This window comes from Chaetodon auriga, chromosome 12 (genome assembly GCF_051107435.1).
Source record: "Chaetodon auriga isolate fChaAug3 chromosome 12, fChaAug3.hap1, whole genome shotgun sequence".
NCBI classification, from domain to species: Eukaryota; Metazoa; Chordata; class Actinopteri; order Chaetodontiformes; family Chaetodontidae; genus Chaetodon; species Chaetodon auriga.
In genome coordinates, this window is record NC_135085.1 from 5,502,276 (window position 1) to 5,520,413 (window position 18,138).

At 41.5% G+C, this 18,138-nt stretch overlaps 1 protein-coding gene across 5 annotated transcripts in view; it reads left to right on the forward strand.

The window, feature by feature from the left end:
* astn1 (astrotactin 1) overlaps nucleotides 1-18,138 on the forward strand; it is a 361,427-nt gene that overhangs the window by 70,857 nt on the left and 272,432 nt on the right. For all 5 annotated transcript variants that reach the window (XM_076744683.1, XM_076744682.1, XM_076744685.1 and 2 more), the window contains exons 3-4: nucleotides 14,672-14,922; nucleotides 15,339-15,481. In XM_076744683.1, the coding sequence (XP_076600798.1) occupies nucleotides 14,672-14,922; nucleotides 15,339-15,481 (394 nt within the window). The remainder of the gene's footprint in view (nucleotides 1-14,671; nucleotides 14,923-15,338; nucleotides 15,482-18,138) is intronic.

Consider the following 18,138-nt stretch of genomic DNA (forward strand, 5'->3'; position numbering starts at 1 on the left):
AAATAAACACATTTTTTTTTTATATATCACTGAATACATGTCAAAACCCATCAGTTAGCAAGTTTCCCCTGCTACAGCTTCAGGTCGGCATCCACCACATATAACCAACATTTGCACCACCAACCAACATGTGCGTGCACACACTCTCACATACACGCCAATGTGCAACCGACACTTTCATTTACTGACACACACACACACACACACACACACACACACACACACACACACACACACACACACACACACACACACACACACACACACACTCACTCACCAGATCCTGACTGCTCGTTGTGTGTGCTGCCAGTGTCGTCCTGATATGGCAGGAAATGGAACTGCGCAATGGAAAAAACAATAACAACAGTGTATAATATTTCATCTGCTCTTTTTTAATGAAAATAAAGAGAAATTTTGGCAAAGTTTTTATTTTTTTAAACTATGTTTTAGTCAAAGTTGTGTCGTGACATCAGTGCCGCCTCGTCTTCATCTCTTCATCATGGAAAAAGGTCATTAACAAACATTTTTCGTCATAGTTTTCGTTCACGTAGTTAACACGAGTCAACTGTTGTTTATGTTTATTGCAGGTCACACTGTGGGTCTAATGAAGTCTTGGTCACATGTCAGACTGATATGTTTTTTTTTTTTGCCTGAACCTTCTTCAAAACTGGCACATACAAAATGTCACACCAGACAGTGGATCCTGTGTCATTCCCCTAATCCCTCATTTCCCCTATGGGGGATTAATAAGGTGTTATCTTATCATTTAATGTTGCCTGCTGATTGGTTGGTTCTTAGAAGTCGGTTGTAGCAGCAGTCACACTGTGATCATTTGGTCCTAAACTTGTGACACCGTCTGAATTTTGGTTTTCTGTCTATGGTTCACAAGGCTCCGAATTGGCTGTAGATGACACGCCTCACAACGCGATGGAGGATCAGAATTTTGGACTGACGAACAAAGATTGTAAACTTTTGTCTCCAATAACCTAAAGATCACACAGTGTAAAGGTGCTCTGACAGCATTGTAAACAAACCAACAACTAAGCCAGATAATCGCAACTCTTCATTTGAAGGTAAAGCACCCAAAATGTCAGCAATGGTCTTATTGCACAGATAAACTCATTTTTTGCTTTAAACAATAAGCAGTTATTAGTAATAATAGTTGCTTCAATCTATATTCCACTAACAATATACAAAAGGTCACTGGTCTTTTTAATGGCAAAATGAAATCCTGCCTTTATAATCTCAAGGGTTGTGTTTTAGAGTGCTGTTCGCATGTTTTGGACTTGAAATGGTCCCAGGTCTGCACGTCCCGGCCAGGTCGGCTCAGCCAGGAAGCAGAACGTCCAATCTGCCACAGTTCACTGCCTGGCCACTGTGCCCTCCACAAGACTGTTAATGCTAAATGGAGGAGTTGTGGCTCCAGCATTTTTCGGCTTGAAGACAAGCCAGGCTTGTTATGGGCCTGATCCTACAGGGGAATCAGGTTCAATGAACTGCACCAAAGTTGGACTCTGAGGCCAGAAAAGCGATTTTTGTCTGTGACTCCAGCCAGGCTATAATCTTACCAGGGAATACAATTTCTTCAGTCAGTTTCAGTCATTTTTTTTTTTTTTTTTTGGAAGATCATACCAAAATTTGAACAAGTGAGTCATATCCAGTCATAAAAGTTGGAGGCCTCATGCAGGCTTTAAAGCTTCTCCCTGTGCATTCACATCCAACAAGGTGACCACAGTGTCCTCCGCTGGCTGGGCCTGGTCATCCATAATAGATGACTAACCTTGTGTATGTCTGTACCAACACCAGGTGAGGCGCTGGCAGTTCAAACACACGTTCCCAACTTCAGCTTGAACCTTCCAGCCAGAGACCGTAAATCCCAACACTAACTAAAGACATAAAAACAGTCTATATCTAACACAGTATCAGATATTCAGTATGGCACGATCGGTTTATTGAGACTCTTGAGCTCCAGTATATCATTGCTCCTCGCAATTCTCCCTTTTTAATTTCCAAATTTTAATCAGCTGCTGTTTTGCCACAGGGCCTCAATGGATCAATCCAATCATCACAAATATAACGGAGGTATCCCAAGCAAACCAAGTCAATTACATTATATGAAAGACTAATATGGTTTTTCAAGCTTAGGGGTTAGATTTGATGTTTTTGCCCCTTGTGAATTTCTTTTAGCTCTATTGTTTTTTTTCCCTCCGAGGCCATAAAGCAACTTTTTCATTTCTGCAAGCATCGTGAAACCAAAAAAGTGGACATCCAATAACAGAATTTAACAGAAGAAAGGATAGAATGAAATGAAATGATCTTGTTTTAGACGACAGCTCTCTGCAGTCGGAAATACTGTAGGTCTGGCCCACATAACTACTCACGCTGTCAGTTTTGCTGGATGGCGAACAGTTTGGGCAATATGGGCAGATTTGGTTTACCTCAGCTGTGTGGAAGCCCTTGAGGTACAAGTTTGCTGTGGATCAGTAGTGTGAAAAAAGCCCCTCACTGTGCTCACTCAACCCAAAAGGTGAGGAGCAGTCGAGTCTGTCAGAGCCGTATGGTGTCTGATGTTAACGGCAACAAATGCTGCCAGGCTGCTCCTTTGTTTTTGTCTGCTTTGGCCTTCCTGAAATAGGAACCTCAACAGACATACGGTAGGTTTGAGAGTTAGTAAATTACACGGACAGCCACTTTATTACGTACGTTTCAAAGCAGTCTCCTTCTTTGACCTAAAAAAAAAATCTGTGACACACTCCAGGACACTCTGCCTTTTAACAATGAGGCAACGCCCCCCCCCAACCCCGCCCTGACATACCGCAGTCACTTACGAGCAGATTGGAAAGTACAGAGGATGAAAACATTGTGGACGTGCAGCTTATTTTTGGGAGAGAAGTCATCAAAATAATGAAACATTTCTAATGAATGTGTCTGAAAACTACAAACACTGACATGACATTTAACCTGTCACCTGTCAAAGTACATGAGGATGCTGAGGTCATGTCTTCAGTATTTCTTCTAGAAATATGGGGTTGTAGCATCTTATACTTTTGACTACTTTTTGGCCATAGTAAGTTGAAGAAAAGAAAGCCCATATTTTGGAGCATCACCAGCTTACATTTCAATCCTACATTGTACATTTTCTATTGTAGAAATATGGAATTGGTATGGATTTTAATATGCCTAACTGCAACAAAGAGGAGGAGGGTTCGGTTCCTCCAGCAGTAACAGTCTAAAGCTTTGATGACAGATGGAGGTAGAAATGAAAGTCAGATGTAGCACAAGAAAGCACCTTCATGTTCTCACATGCTTCCTCTGGGCCTCGCAAATCTGAGAAAGTGCGTGCATTTGAAAAACAAATACATCGATGCCTTTTGTGTTTGATTAATTGACAGCCCTCGCATTCACATGTATTTCCCAGAGCTTTGAGTTTCTGTGTGGATCAACCTAACAGTGCTTGTGGTAGTAAAGCAGATTTCATCAGGATCTTTTGATCTCTTATGGCCATGCATGACCCAAAGGCCTCCTGGTGCAGCTCCACCCTCTGAGGAAGACACTGACTAGCCGTGCTGTTTCAAAACCATCTCCAGACCAAAATTCTAGTGTAGCAGAACATATAAAAATCCCATGTTATCGTAGTGTTATGTGTGTTATCTTTTGAATTATGTCGAGTCTTACAATATCCAAAGCAGCCTCAAAAAGCCATCATGTGTAATCCTGTGTCCATGTGTAATGTCAACATGATGTGTGAAGTTTTCAGCCTCGATATCTCTTTTTAATTAGTTTAGTTAGTTAAGTTCCTCAGAGACTGTGATTACATTTAGTTTCAGTGTGACTTTTCAGCACTTAACTTCACTATTCATTTCACTATTTATAATTTCCCAGTGATCATTAAAGGATGTTTACCTTATAAAGGGAGTAAGAGTCGCCTACACACACACACCAATATCATGCGCCAGCTGGTTAATTAATAGGAGGAGACGGTCATTGTGACACAGCTCAGCTTGTGAGATATTGACATTCATGTGGTGACCCTCCTAAAACCCACGTTGATAACATTGATCATATAAACCTTAAATCAATGCAGCCCTGACCACTTGTAAAGCAGTAGCCTCGGCTGAGTCCCAGCCTCCAGAGCTGCTCTCTGAGCATCACAGCTTGGCGTGTTTTTGAAAAGCCTGTCGAGCGAGACAAACCAATCCATAGTTTCCCTATGGGCTGTGAGGAAGGCACACAGCCCAAGTACCCGGCCTGTTTGCAGTGCATCTGAATCTGTGATGCAGACAGCAGAGCACCACGGGTTGGTTTCTCAAGCAAAACAAACAGCAAAATTCAAATCACTGTTTTAGCAGGACTGACTTTATGTATACACAAAAGACAGACTTTGTTCCATTAAATCTGCACTCATCAATATTTTTTATTAATGTTTCACAACAGAACACAACACAAGATTTGGAAAAACACATTTCAGTAAACCAAAAAAAAAATCCAATAACAAACAGTTCACAAAACACGACATGTCAGATTACACGAGGTTGGGATAACACTTTTTATTTAAGTGGACAGAACCCAAGTCAGTTCAGAGTTCAGCGCATGTGTTCAGCTGGGTTGTTGCTCGATTTGGATCAACAGGAGGGGCGCTCTAAACCAGATTGGACAAAGTCTCGACCTCAGTCTGCATCCCAACTGAAATGCAAGTCAGTCTGGACCCAGCCCATATGGCGGCTCATGGGTCACATCCAGCCCACCAGAGCCTCCCATTCGGCCCAATGCACACATCTACTGTTACTCACCAGTCAGAGAGGTCCAGTCCTGAGAGTGATTGTTGATTAGCTTTCCAACCCCTGACAAAGAGCCAAAAAGTCTGCAATGGTTCACCCGCTCTACAGTATCAGTTTATTCTCCAACTACATCAGCCCACCTTCAAACCACTCCCAGGCTGCTGGTTCCCTGGAGCCGACCCACTGGATGTTGGACAATCACTTGGATTTATTTTCATTGGCCAATTGTTGTTTCCTAGGATCCTGAAGAGGAGTTTCTGGTTGAGATCAGGCCTCATTCATTTGTAGATGAGCTGTGGCTTTTGTATTGAGCACCGACAGCCTCCTTGATGGAGGTGTGAGAGCATGTTTTAGTTCAGTATGTCGTTATCAGTATGCATTTTCCATGTTGTTTAGGAGTGTGTTCACACTGATACAATATACGGTGTATATTCACGAGTTCACACATTAATGTTACACCAGAGAATCTGCTATCAGCTCCTAAATCACAGATACTGAATGTGTCTCCTTTTCTCTCGTACACAATAACTAGTGGAAATGCAGTTGTAAGAACAAGTCTGAGTCAGAAATAAATATGGACGGTCTGATCCTCGTCTGCTTCGGTTCCATGCTGACCCAACCACAAGAGATCTGATGCTCATTAACTGATTTAATGTTGTGTTGTTACCACCAATTGTTCCAGACCTCTGACCTTGAATGAAAATCAGATGTGAACTTTTGAGTGATAAGTTTGAGAACCCCTGCTCTGAACTGGCATGTGTTAGCATGTGTTAGCATGTGTTCATCCTGCTGATAAGAAGGCCCTTTTAATGTATCTCCTCCATCCTTTCAGAAGTTTAAAACTTGTCCGAGGACACTGCTAAGAGCAGTTCACAACACAGGAAAGGACATTGAACTGTGGCCAGGAACTTGTCTTCTGTCTAACCACAAACGAGAAGCGTTGAGTTATCTGAATGTTGTGTTTTGCCAAATTGTATTGAGTTTTCAGAAATTTCCAATTTCCATCGTTGTCGGCCTTGTTTCTACACGCAGCAGGGAGCTCTTTCCAGCAAAAAGCTCAGATAAAGCCACTGTGCACAACCTGCTCAGCACAAGAGAGCGCACAGACTGAACAACTAGCGGGGGAAGATCATGGAACATGTAGCAGCCAAAGACACAGATATTTTGTGCTCAATCTACGGTAATGTAGCTGAAATTAGACAAACGTAGTCAACTGAAAAATAACAGAAGCTGTTTTCATCTTCAGAGCAGTATCAGAAATCCAAAACCAGACCAAGCTATCAAACCATGACCTGTGTGATGTACAGTGTCATTTTTCCATTAATGTTTCTTTCCACTCTTCTGTCTGTGTTGCACCTCAAGCTGTGTCTCAGTGAGCGCGCAGGAAAAGTCAGGCGGACTTGATATGGCGTCAGCGTCAAATCGTTTGTGCCCTGTGTTGGGATTTTAGCAACAGCCAGTGTCTTACAAAGCAGACAGCGTGCTTTCAATAAGTCAGAGATGCTACAAGCTGCTCGGCTGGTTTATTGTCTCCTTGCAGATGTATAGGCCACCACAGCGGCTTTATGCTGGAGAATCAATGAACAGTGGACACTGAGCCTCAGTTTAATTTCCTATACAGGCAAACCTGACTGACAGAATAGAGAAAAAAAAACAAAAAAAACAAAATGCAGAGGCAGCTTTGGCTGTCTAAGATGCCATACCTGCCTGGTAATATTTTGCTTCATGGCCACTCACAGCACTGAAGAATAAAGGGACACCTTCCTGCTATCACCTCTATTTAATCCATACATTTTTATCAGGTGAAAAGAGACATTCAGCAATCCTTTAAACAATTTCAATAATCAATGGTACAGAAAGTTTCACTCTGCCCTCGCTCATATTTTACATTATATGAACATTTTAGATCGTGATTAGTCAGCCCAGATCCTTTAAAAGAAGAAAACCAGCCACATGTTTTCAGACTAGAGATTCGAATAAGAAGATAAAGGGGAAAAAAAAGTAGAGCTGATCGTCCAAATGTGTGTGAAAAAGGTTCCTTTCAAGTGAGTCCAAATTTCATTGATAGTGTGATTATCTCCTGAATTTGCATGACATTCTGTTCCTCAGGGAAAAACATTCTGTCTTATTTGAACCCAAGGACTCAATAATCATCCCAATTCCCCAACACTAATAGTAATTGAATATCATAAGGTTTTATGCAGAGCACCTAAGCTATTATCTTCCTTGCATTCTACCGTATATTTCTAATTTTCAGAGTATTTGTAGAAACATTGTGAATTGCTACCTCTCAGTCAGTGCCACCAAATGAATTAGTCACACCTGAACGAGTGTAAAAATGAGTTTTGGATTTGTGCTGATGAAACTTTGAGAATGATTGTCGCTAGAACCAGTTCAACATTTGTGCAAAGTGAGCTCCAGAAAGTGAATACATGCATGTATATATGCTGAAACCATCTTAATATGGAACATAACATGGATTAAAGTTTAATTTAAGAAGAAGCACAATTCAATTTTCACACTTCACATAATTGGTGCTAATGAGGTACAGCTGGAAGTTTCAAGTGAATCACATTTGGATGCTGTTAGTGTGTGCAGATCATGATGCCATAGGCTGAAGTATAGCATGATGATTTTTTGCACAATGGTGAATCACTTTGCATATATTTACATAAAGGATTACAATTGCCAACATGATCGGAACATTAGCCAAACTTATTGCTGTGAGAAAAGAGCAGTATGGGGCACTCATGATGTTGAATAGAGAAAATAATGTAGGACACTGTGCCTTTCCCTTTAAATCCCTTTAAATGTTCTTGGATTTAAATGACCTTTATCACTGGAAACATTCATAGTGGCAGTAAATTGGATATACACTCTTGTTTTATAAGAGCACGTGATTACAGAAATTAGTGTAGTTCCAGTGAGTGTTTACTCCCCACTGTGACAGTACACCACAGTTCAGTTCCTAACACTTATCCACACATGTGTTTTACATATGTCAACATGATTGTGTGTTATTTTTTTCTTCTAATTCTTTACATTTTTCCATGTATTTGTAATTGTTATTTTGGGGGGAAATTTCCTCCATTAATATTATTATTATTATTATTGTATGTATTTGGTACCAGGTGCATGGCTCACTTAAATATTAAAGAGCTTCATGTATATGTGGAAACTATTCTGTGTTATGGGTCCTTTTTTGATGTCAGCAAAAACATGGCAGCAAGCACAAGCCCCACTATCACAGCTGGTATCATTATTTCTTTCCCCTGTAGAAGTAACCTTCTGTTGGTCAGTGAAAGAGAGAGGGAGCAGCTGGGGGCGAAACCTTTTCAGGCAATTTCGCTGCCAAGCTGTTCTGCTGCTCTGTGGACACAGAATCACAGGTTAACAGGAATATTGTGTGAGCTGGTTTGTTCATTACAACTGGGATCCTCAATCTCTCTTTGTCAGGGGGCACCATGAGAAATGATGAAAGTCTCTTCATCAGTGATTTTTCAAGACCTCAGTGGCAGCGTGGCCAATAGCTGGGTCAGTCTATGCACGTAAAAGTTGCCGATGTTGGTGCTTCACATTTCCTTTCGAGCCAGAAAGGCGGAGTGGCAGCCGTGTGAAGCACAGGGGAAAACAAAGGATATCTGTAGCAGCGTGTGACGCTGCAGGACTGCTGTGGAAACGGGTCGTTTAAATGAAAAAACTGCAACTTAAATTGAAGGTTAAAGGTGAAATTGAACTATTCAAATGTTGGATTTGGTGAATGTCTGTGAGCATCTAGAAGATTACTTAGCTTTGACTGTGGTGCTGACTGGAGGAAGTATCAGAAAAGATGGTGGCAGATAAAACATGCCGCTTTGATTAATTAGTGCAAATTAAGCACATAATGTCATCTATTAAAACGGATTCTGATGTAATATTAAGCATACAAAGCCTAATATTATATCTCACAAAAATGTAATTCATACCAGGCAGGGCACTGCAACTATAAAACCCTTGATTCATTTCATACTCACAATCACAATGAGTATATACAAGTCTACAGCCATGCTAGCTGCTCTGTTCGACTATACTTAGGCACTGTGGAGCTTTTTTGAACTAATTGCTATTGACAGCATAATAACATGATCACAGTTATGAAGCTAACATGCGGATTTTCAGCAAGCAATGTTTCTAATGTTCAGTGTCTTAGCTTAGTATGTCAACTTGCTAAAGTTTGCTAATCAACAGTTAACAGTCGAGGATGATCAGTGTCGTTATTTCTGTAGGTATTTGGTCATGAGCCAAAGCAAATTTTTGACCTGGTGAAAAGCCACCAAAGGAAGCACAATTAATCCTGAATATGTGGAGCAAATTTTAGGATATTCCAATAGCTGTTGAGATATTTCAGCTTGGACCAAAGTGGTGGACTTACAGACTGACATCACCCCCCACCTCGTGGACATGTTGACATGAGTGTCACCCATGTATCTTCCCTTTAGTGCAGAAGCTTGTTCCAGCTCTGGGATAAATGTGCTGGAGACAACGCACAGATGATTTTTCCATGGCTGTGTCATTTTTTTTTACAAACAATAACGCATGCCATCAGAATAATATGACACATGCTACAGTATAATCTCATAAAAATGTACCCTGTATTGGCTTTAAAGGCAGCACATCCTCTGATGATGCATTGCATTAAGAGAAACTGGTAGCTGTTTCCAACCAAGACTTCATTTAACTCCAGAGATTAAGTGTTTACGTGACAAATATCATTTGTGGTATTACATTATGGCTTTTCACCACACAGGCTCAAATGCTATCGTGGCTTCATGCTTTATTAGCCTTTATGAAATACACCAAATTGAATCAAATGATTCAAACCATCTCTGTCATTAATACTCATTTCCAGTGGAGAAACCCTGGTGTGACATGTGTGAAATGGGGTTGCGACTTTCACATTTGTTCAATGTCAAAATCAGCACTGGATCGTAAAGCCTATTGCTAATAATCCTCACAACTCAAGTTTCATTTCATTTCCTTGTCGGTGTTAAATATGTTGTATTACACTTGGACAGCTTAACCCGGCTTCAGGGGTTTTGTGTTATAACAAATGTACAAGAGGATTGCAGTGCACGACATCTGTCAGTTTCCATCATGAATATTGTAACTTGATATTGAATCCAATCACTGGCCCTTTGGCTATGATAAAGTTTATTATATTCAGACCAAGAAACTTCCTTTTGCTATCTTGTAGCTGTCAGATAGTCTGGATCTTTCCGCCTTCCTGCATCTTAATGCATCGCATCCAGAGACTAAGTGACAGATTGATAGCTCAGCTCTAATATCATGCCTGCTCTGTCAGACTGAGAAAGGCCATGTCTTCCCTCTTCCATTCAGGACTTACACGACAGGAGTGTAAGTCATAAGGAGCACTGGTGCCATTATAACATCATCCTCATCCGTTAGTAAGTGGATTATGGGGCTGGAGCGCTGGCATGCTTTGACGTGTGGTTTGGTTTTATTGGCTCTGTAAGAGGACATAGTCCACTTAGTCCTCACTTTGATTCCAACTAATGCCTGACATTAAACAGTTTTTCCCATATTGTCTATATTAGCCTCCTCTACGGGTGGGTGCTAATGCAGGTTGATGGGTTTGAATTACATTTGTCACTGAGGTAGATTTGATTGAGAACCATTTCGAGCACTTGACATTTGACATCTTATTCTGGTTTACCCAGGCATGAATGAAACAAAGCCGGTGCTTCACATTAAATCTGCGCTTCAACCGTTGTATATTTATATTCTCAGTTACAAAAATTTGAAAATTCCTTCACTCTGCTCTTTATTTGACCATATTAGTAACAACAAGAACCAAAATAAACCCATTTTCCAACAATAAAGGTATTATTTCAGCCGTGATAGATGGTTGCTGCAGCGTCCCTCTCTCTTTCTCCCCTTCGCTGTCTACAGCGGATGCTTTTCAGACACATTTTTCAGTTAGTCATCTCCCTTTTAATCAATACACATGTCTGCACAGGTGGCATTGTGTTTCACCAGCTACTGTTGGTTGCATTCTTTGAGTCTGTTTCAAATCACAGCTCAAAATGGGAGTTACATGTACAGCTCTGGTTCTATGAGACAGTAATACCTGGATCTTTTGGGGTGGTTGGGTTCTGCTGTCACAGTATACTGTAAATGTGTATATGTTTTAATAGTCAGTACTGCACGAAGGCCAATTCACTCTATGGAATGGCACCAGGATCAATTGATTGTATAATTAAGTGGCAACACATTCACTTTATTAATTAAAGGTCCAGTGTGTAGGATCTGGTGGCATGTAGCAGTGAGATTGCTGATTGCAGCCATTTGAATACCCCTCATCTTACCCTTCCTTTTCAAGGGTGTGGGAGAACCTATGGTGCTTAAAATCCAAATTGTCCTCTCTGGGCTACTGTAGAAACATGGTGGTACAACATGGGAATGAGCTCATTCTGAGGTAACAAAAACAACAATTCTATTTTTCCCATGATTTTACACTCGTGAAAATAACACTGCCAACAGATCGCTCTAAATCTCACACACTGGACCTTTAAGTCCAAAAAGTGTTGAGTTTCTCTTTAAAGCTGCATCCATAGTTTACAGAACTTGCGACTTGGCAGTAGAACTTGGAGACATGGAGTAACATTAGCATTCATTTGTAGGGTCTCTGTCAACCCCTCAAATGTACAATGTTCTAATAATAAGTCCAATATTCGCTGTCCTTCTAGGTCTTTTGGTCCTCACTGGCTTCTGAGGAAGATATCCGGCTAGCTGCTGAATGGTTCACTACAATAACCAGTTCGCTAGAGCCATTTTACTGAAAATAGCTGCTGCAGCTGGAAATGAAATTGATGAGGCTGTTGGGGCTGAACCAGAATAATGAAGTTGTGGACCATAAAACCAAAACAATAAGCTGAAAGACACTAAAGTGCATTTGTCACAAGTAGCAACACCTTTCATGTTACATGTAGTCACTGGCCCAGTCTTTATACAAAAAGAGTGACTAGTGCAGCTTTAAGCATTAAGGAAACCTTGAGATTACATAATTAAGCTCAGCCGTATTGTTTTCTGCCATCCACCAAGATGATTCAAAACCATAGAAATGCATACTCAGCAAAAAATGCACTCGTGCCCTATAGTGACACACTGTTACATTACTGTTACAGTCACTGTTGAGTTTGAATGGGAGACTTCATCAGTGACTTTCAAAGTGCTGAAAATGTAATCATTACAAACCAAATTACTCTGGTCTCCTTTTGACCACTGCGCATGCAGATTTACTGCATAAGTGGCCCATATCATGGTGTCATTTGTTAATGTCCTTGAATATGCAGATTAAGCAAACAACTTATGCAAATAGGCCTCCACTTTTGCCAATTTAAATTAATATGAGCAACTGAATCCCTCATTTTTATTCAGCCTCAGAATTCCTAATATGTTTGAAAAGGGATTTTTTTTTTTATGTAAATGACTGATTAAAATCTATTTTTCATTTCATCATTTTTTGCTTATCTTTCCATAACTGCTTGTTTGACTGAACTGACACATGGTTTAATTTTAATTGTTTTTTTTTCTCTCGTTCTTTTTCACACACTTTTCATGTAAACCTTGTTCTTCTTGTGTTGTTTTAGGCAGACTGTTGCCTCCATCGGTTCCTTTTTTCCATAGCTTCACTGCAGTGGGCTTGTATGCCTCAAACGACAGTAGAGAGGGAAAAGATGTAGAATTCTGGATTGGTTTGTGTCGGGGGAAGCACAGTGCAGGCAGTGCAGACAGAAACATCTGTATGCACCTGGCAGGGGGGAGAGCAGTTTTTCTTGTTCTAGTTTTAAATGGCCGTGTAATTTTCTCATGAAGGGAATCGCTCTTTTTTAAAGTCTGCCTCCAGCGACTGCGCTTTTCCTCTCTTTTATGCTGTCACCTTGACATTTTCACAACTCTTTTTGACATTTTCCAAATTGCACAATGTGTCTGATTTTGATTTCAGCTCTCAGCTTGGGAGCATCAGATTAGGCACGAGGATGTGGTAAATTGCACATGATGTACATGTAACATTATGGGTCCAAATTACAATCATCCCTGCATGTTATCTCATCTTCCCTGTCACTTTTGCTAAATTATCGCTTTTAGTAACCTTAATAGGGCAAATAGTGGAATTTGATAAAAGAAATGAGTGAAATCAAACTGGCCAGATATCAGCTCTCATGGCCTTTATTCATGGAGGAGATATGGTCTTATATTCAAACTGACAATCGCTGTCACTCTCCTGTGTTTCCACAGGCTGTGTGCTTTTGACTTGCCTTGACTTTGATCCATATCCTGCTTCTTGGCAAGATTCTATGACTCTGTTCTCGCCTTTCCCGCTCTCTCTTTGACACTCTCCCTCTCGCTGTCTCTACTTCTCTCCGGTTTCTGTCTGATTCTGTCTCTGTCCCGCCTGCTAACCTGTCCTCAGGGCAGGCTCAGTGCCCTTCATCTGTCCGTCTTGTGCCCATGCCTAATCCTCTGTGCCCACAGGTGCTGGTGTGGATGCTGTCACAGCCCTCGACCCCACAAACCGACTCACAACTCATTAAAATCAGAGAGGAAATGAGTATAACGGAAATGGTCACGTGACCTGACCCAGTCATCTGATATCAGCGCTTCCTTGAGTGCATGTATGAGCTGATATTCAACGTCAAAATGGACTTTCCTCTCCCGTATTTCTTCACTCAGAGTTTCCAGACCAGACTTACTGGTTCAAAGTAGACCAGTAGTGCAGTTTACCAAAGAAATGAGGAACTATTAATGATACATACTGTGGTTCCAAAAGTGGGTGCCACAGCAGATCGAAATTGCTGTGACCTTTATATGAACTACATTTATATCTTTAGGTTTTTCAAGCTAGTCAAAATGGAAGAAACAAGCAGTAAACATTGAAATCACCGTATTGAAAACTGTGTTTTAATATGCACTTATGCTGTGACACGCTGTCCTGCAAGTTTTCCATCTGCACAGCAGTCAGAAATAGAAATAATTGTCACCGTGCTCAAAGAAGTGTTGGTATCCAACATCTCAGACAACTTGGCCTGAGCCGGACAAATATCCAACTTTAGGCTGCACAGTGACTCCAGACAGTTTGAGGAGCATGACCGTCTGTCATTGCCTGATTTTACAGTGTATTAGTCCTGTTCCCAACATCTTAATCATGTGAGCTGCTTTTGTCATGGAATACACTAAAAACAAGAAATGTCAACGCTCCTCCAGCTCTCTTGTCATCACCATGATGTTGCCAGACAACCAGCTGAGACTCTGAGATGTGAATGCACCTGGCCAAGAAATTGTTCGGCAAATTAACCGCCCTCATAAAGCCAAAAACAAACAAAAGAGATAGAACATTTTAATTAGTGAGCTACATTGTGCTACCTTTGCACAGACTTGCCAGTCTATGCGCAAAGCTCAGCTAGCCAGCTGTTTATCATACAGACACAAATGTGGTATTGATCTTCTCATCTAACCCTCAGCAAGAAAATGAATACACGTACTTCCCAAGGGTCCCCTGACCTTTGCTCACACCCCACATGGCCTCAAGTTACTGAAAATTAGCCAAGAGCCTCGCTTTGAACTCTCCTGTCCAATGCTGTCAAGGTGAAATGAGCGCACAGTAGCATGAGAGCTACTGTCATTTAAAAACCCTGTAGGTGTTGTTCACTAAATTGCGTATTCACCCTTTTTTATATTGTGCTGTTGGCGTCACAGCTTTCACTTTGATCTGTATTCTACTTGGCAAGATTCTCTGAATGTGTTCTCCCCTTTGACGCTCACCCTCGCTCTGCTTTTTTCTCCTCTGCCCTTTTTTCCTGTCTCTGCTCCAAATGCCACCCTGCTCCCCTCAGGGCGGGATGATCGCCCTTCTGCTGTCCATCCTGTGCCTGGTCCTGATCCTCTACACCCGCAGGCGCTGGTGTAAACGCCGTCGCATCCCTCAGCCCCAGAAGAGCGCCAGCGCTGAGGCAGCTAATGAGATCCACTACATCCCCTCAGTGCTGATGGGAGGCCAGGCCCGGGAGAGCTTGAGAAACTCTCGGGGTCAGGGGCCGAACTCCAGCGGTACCCTCAGCATCCGGGAGACTCCGATTCTGGATGGGTACAAGCAGGGTTTGGGCGGATGGGGATAAATGCAATCTGAAATGGTTACGGCCTAAAACAAGCTCATGCAGTAGCTGAAAGTAAACAAATGATCTCACTGCGATGAATAATGAGTGGATGTGGTTTGTTAGTCTATATTTTACTCTGGGAACAAGATTAGAATTGTTTGAAATTCACTACCTAGAAAGCAGCTGATATTATGCAACCTGCACACGGCACACTCATTTCTAAGTGTAGTAATCTCCAGTGAGTGTTGAGGCTTAAGATTATAAAACTTCTTGCCTTATCAGTAATTCTTCCACACTTAGAAATCTCGACTGCTTCATTGAGCACGTTAGCCGCTTGTGATGTTAAAATCTAATTTAGATAAGTCAAGAGAATGTTACACTTAATTGATTTCTTCCTCATCCACAGGTATGAGTACGACATTACCGACCTGCGTCACCATCTGCAGCGGGAGTGCATGAATGGTGGCGAGGAGTTTGCGAGCCAGGTCACACGTACCCTGGACTCCCTGCAGGGATGTAATGACAAGAATAATATGGACCTCACACCTGGTAAGTGGACTGCGAGGTAAGAAAGACAGTGTGTGGAAACTACACATCTACAGCAAACAGCCTTAAATCTCAACTAATGTGGAAGAGGTCACTTATGACCAAGTCACAGAAGCAGCAGCAGGCAGTTGTTTCGAGCAAAAATTAACTCATGGTACGCTACCTGCTCAGCACCAAACAGCCAAAGACAACACAGACAAAGTCGGCAACTAGCTGGCGAAACATTCTGACTGGCAGATATTTCCCTCAGGAGTTGGTGGAGCGCAAGCTAATAATCTAGAAAGAGTGTGAATATTGGACTTATATTTGTCAGGTGGCCAGATCCTAATGAGCCAATGTCCCTGAGGAGGTGCTGGGGGCCAAAATTAGTGAATATAGACCTTTTTCCACAGCAGACATTTTGACTTGGCATCGCAGGAAAGGCACAGGTGACAAAAATTTTGTTAACAATGGCTCAAATCCATTAAGTGCCCCAGTTAGCCATGGCAGCGAGCCAGCATGCGCAACACCAGGGCCCTGAAACCAGCTAACCTAACTGCAGTGCACTGATTTTTATTGTTATCAATTACACCCTGCCATTCTGTCTGCTGTGGAAAAGGTCTACTAGAGTTCATCGCAGGGCCAGAAAATCATCATCTGGACACACTGTAGCCAGAATGTATTTCTGAGGTGAGAATGAACACACTTGAATACTAAAGTGAAAGATAAGTTTGATGGGGTGAGGGTGACTGTAATGACGTCTGTCTGTTGCTTTTTGTGCAGACATGTTCTGTGTATGTTTCCTTCAGAGAGTAGATGACCTGTTTAAGCACATGCACTTTTTTAATGCATCAAATAGCTGACTGCGAAGTGTGAACTTCTTAGCTCTATGGAGCATTTTAGTGCCTGTTCATTGTTTTGGTTGTACTGCCTGCCTGTGCCTACTGCACACTGACTTCGCCAGCCTTGCTTGCAGCTGCACAATGAGCGATCATGTTGTTGCCTGCCGGCTGGATGTATAGATAGAAAACTCTTTGTTGCGTCATCTTCTTTTTGCTGCCCTCAAGTGGCCAAAAACAATCTATTATCACTGCTCTAAGCTCTTTATGGTATTTGGTCTATCCTATCTTTACCAGCTATGTGTTATTAATCTGAGATATACTGATGTAGAAATATTGTTAAATAATGGATCATCTGCATAAAGTTTGTGTAATTAATGGTAATGATGTACTAAGTTGGGATGCCCAGGGAGTTAAGTGCTTCTTCTTTTGTGCTGATTAAACTTTTCTTATCATTGTAAATTACAAGCTAACTAGATTCTGATGCTGAAGCTTTCACTTACCCCATTACGCTTTATTTTCCAGCAGTAAGACAGCATGTCAAAAAGGTTACGTTTCCTAGTATCGGGGAGGAACATAGGTGCGCAGGAGAAATTGTTTTCTAAGCAGGGAACAATATAATTACATTAATACAGTTGTAATAATTGAAAAAGCCAGCTTGAATCCAAAGGAAACTAATTGTTTTTTTAATTAAATACCATACTGTGTGTTTTTTATTCTGATATGGGCACAAAGTAATCAAAATGAATATTGACCGAATGATGGCGGACTGAAGTTTGACGGTCACAAACACAAGATCTTTGCCAATGTGAAACGTTTGTCAAGCAAGATGGCGGATACAAACGAGACCCCTCTTCTGTGGACTTCATAGTCACTGTGAGAACGTTAGTAGTGTGACTGATGCAGTACACCAGATACTGTCCCTATTACACTGACAGATATTCTTTCAAAGAGTTTGTTGCCCACATTTGAAATAACCAAAAGGCTTTTATGCCCGTCGAGAATTAATTTTAGAAGATCTATTTTTCATAATCAGTGAACGTTGGAGTTGAGCAGCATGCCCATGACAATTACTCTATGAAGCTGAGATGTTTTGATGCAGGTATAGCCTCTGAGTTTTAATCAGCAGCAGATTTACTGCTTCATAAGAGATCATTTATGGTGACGGCACTCAAACAACCCCTGTCCGGAGGTGATGGAGGAGGAGCGAGCCTGTGCATTATGCATTTAAGATGGTCAAAGCGATGGACTTCAGAAATAGAAAGAACAGGCAGCAGGAGGCCACGCGTGGAATACTGAACAATATAAGCAACAAGAGGTCAGTCAGAAAACAACAGAGATTCCAGTAAATGTCTTTGGGCTGCTCTGACCTTTCCTCATAGAATAATGGAATAGTTATGAATACATAAAGAGGTGAAAAAATGCCAGCATCAACTCATGCCTGTTTTCAGTCTATATTGCTTCAGTGTAGGATAATAATGCAGTTTGTCTGTTAAAATACAAAACATTGGAGACAGAGCCAGGTGATCACGAAAAGCCTGGAGACCCCAGGTCTGTGAGCTAAGGGGAGGAAAGTAGCATCCCAAGACATGAGCCGTGTTATTTCCTTTAGGGGCCCCAGAGGTGAGCTGTGTCACTTCTGTTAGCAACCACGTTTTTCTGCCCAACATTTCAAGAAGTTCTTACATGATGTTGAATGTCCATATGAAGATGCATCTGACTCCTTGCACTGGGACCTTGCTCATGTCTGAGGATCCCAGTCTCCTCCGATTGGCTCACAGACCTGGAGTCCCTCAAAACATTAGGATTCATCCTGTGGAGACCCTGAATGAAATTTCATCT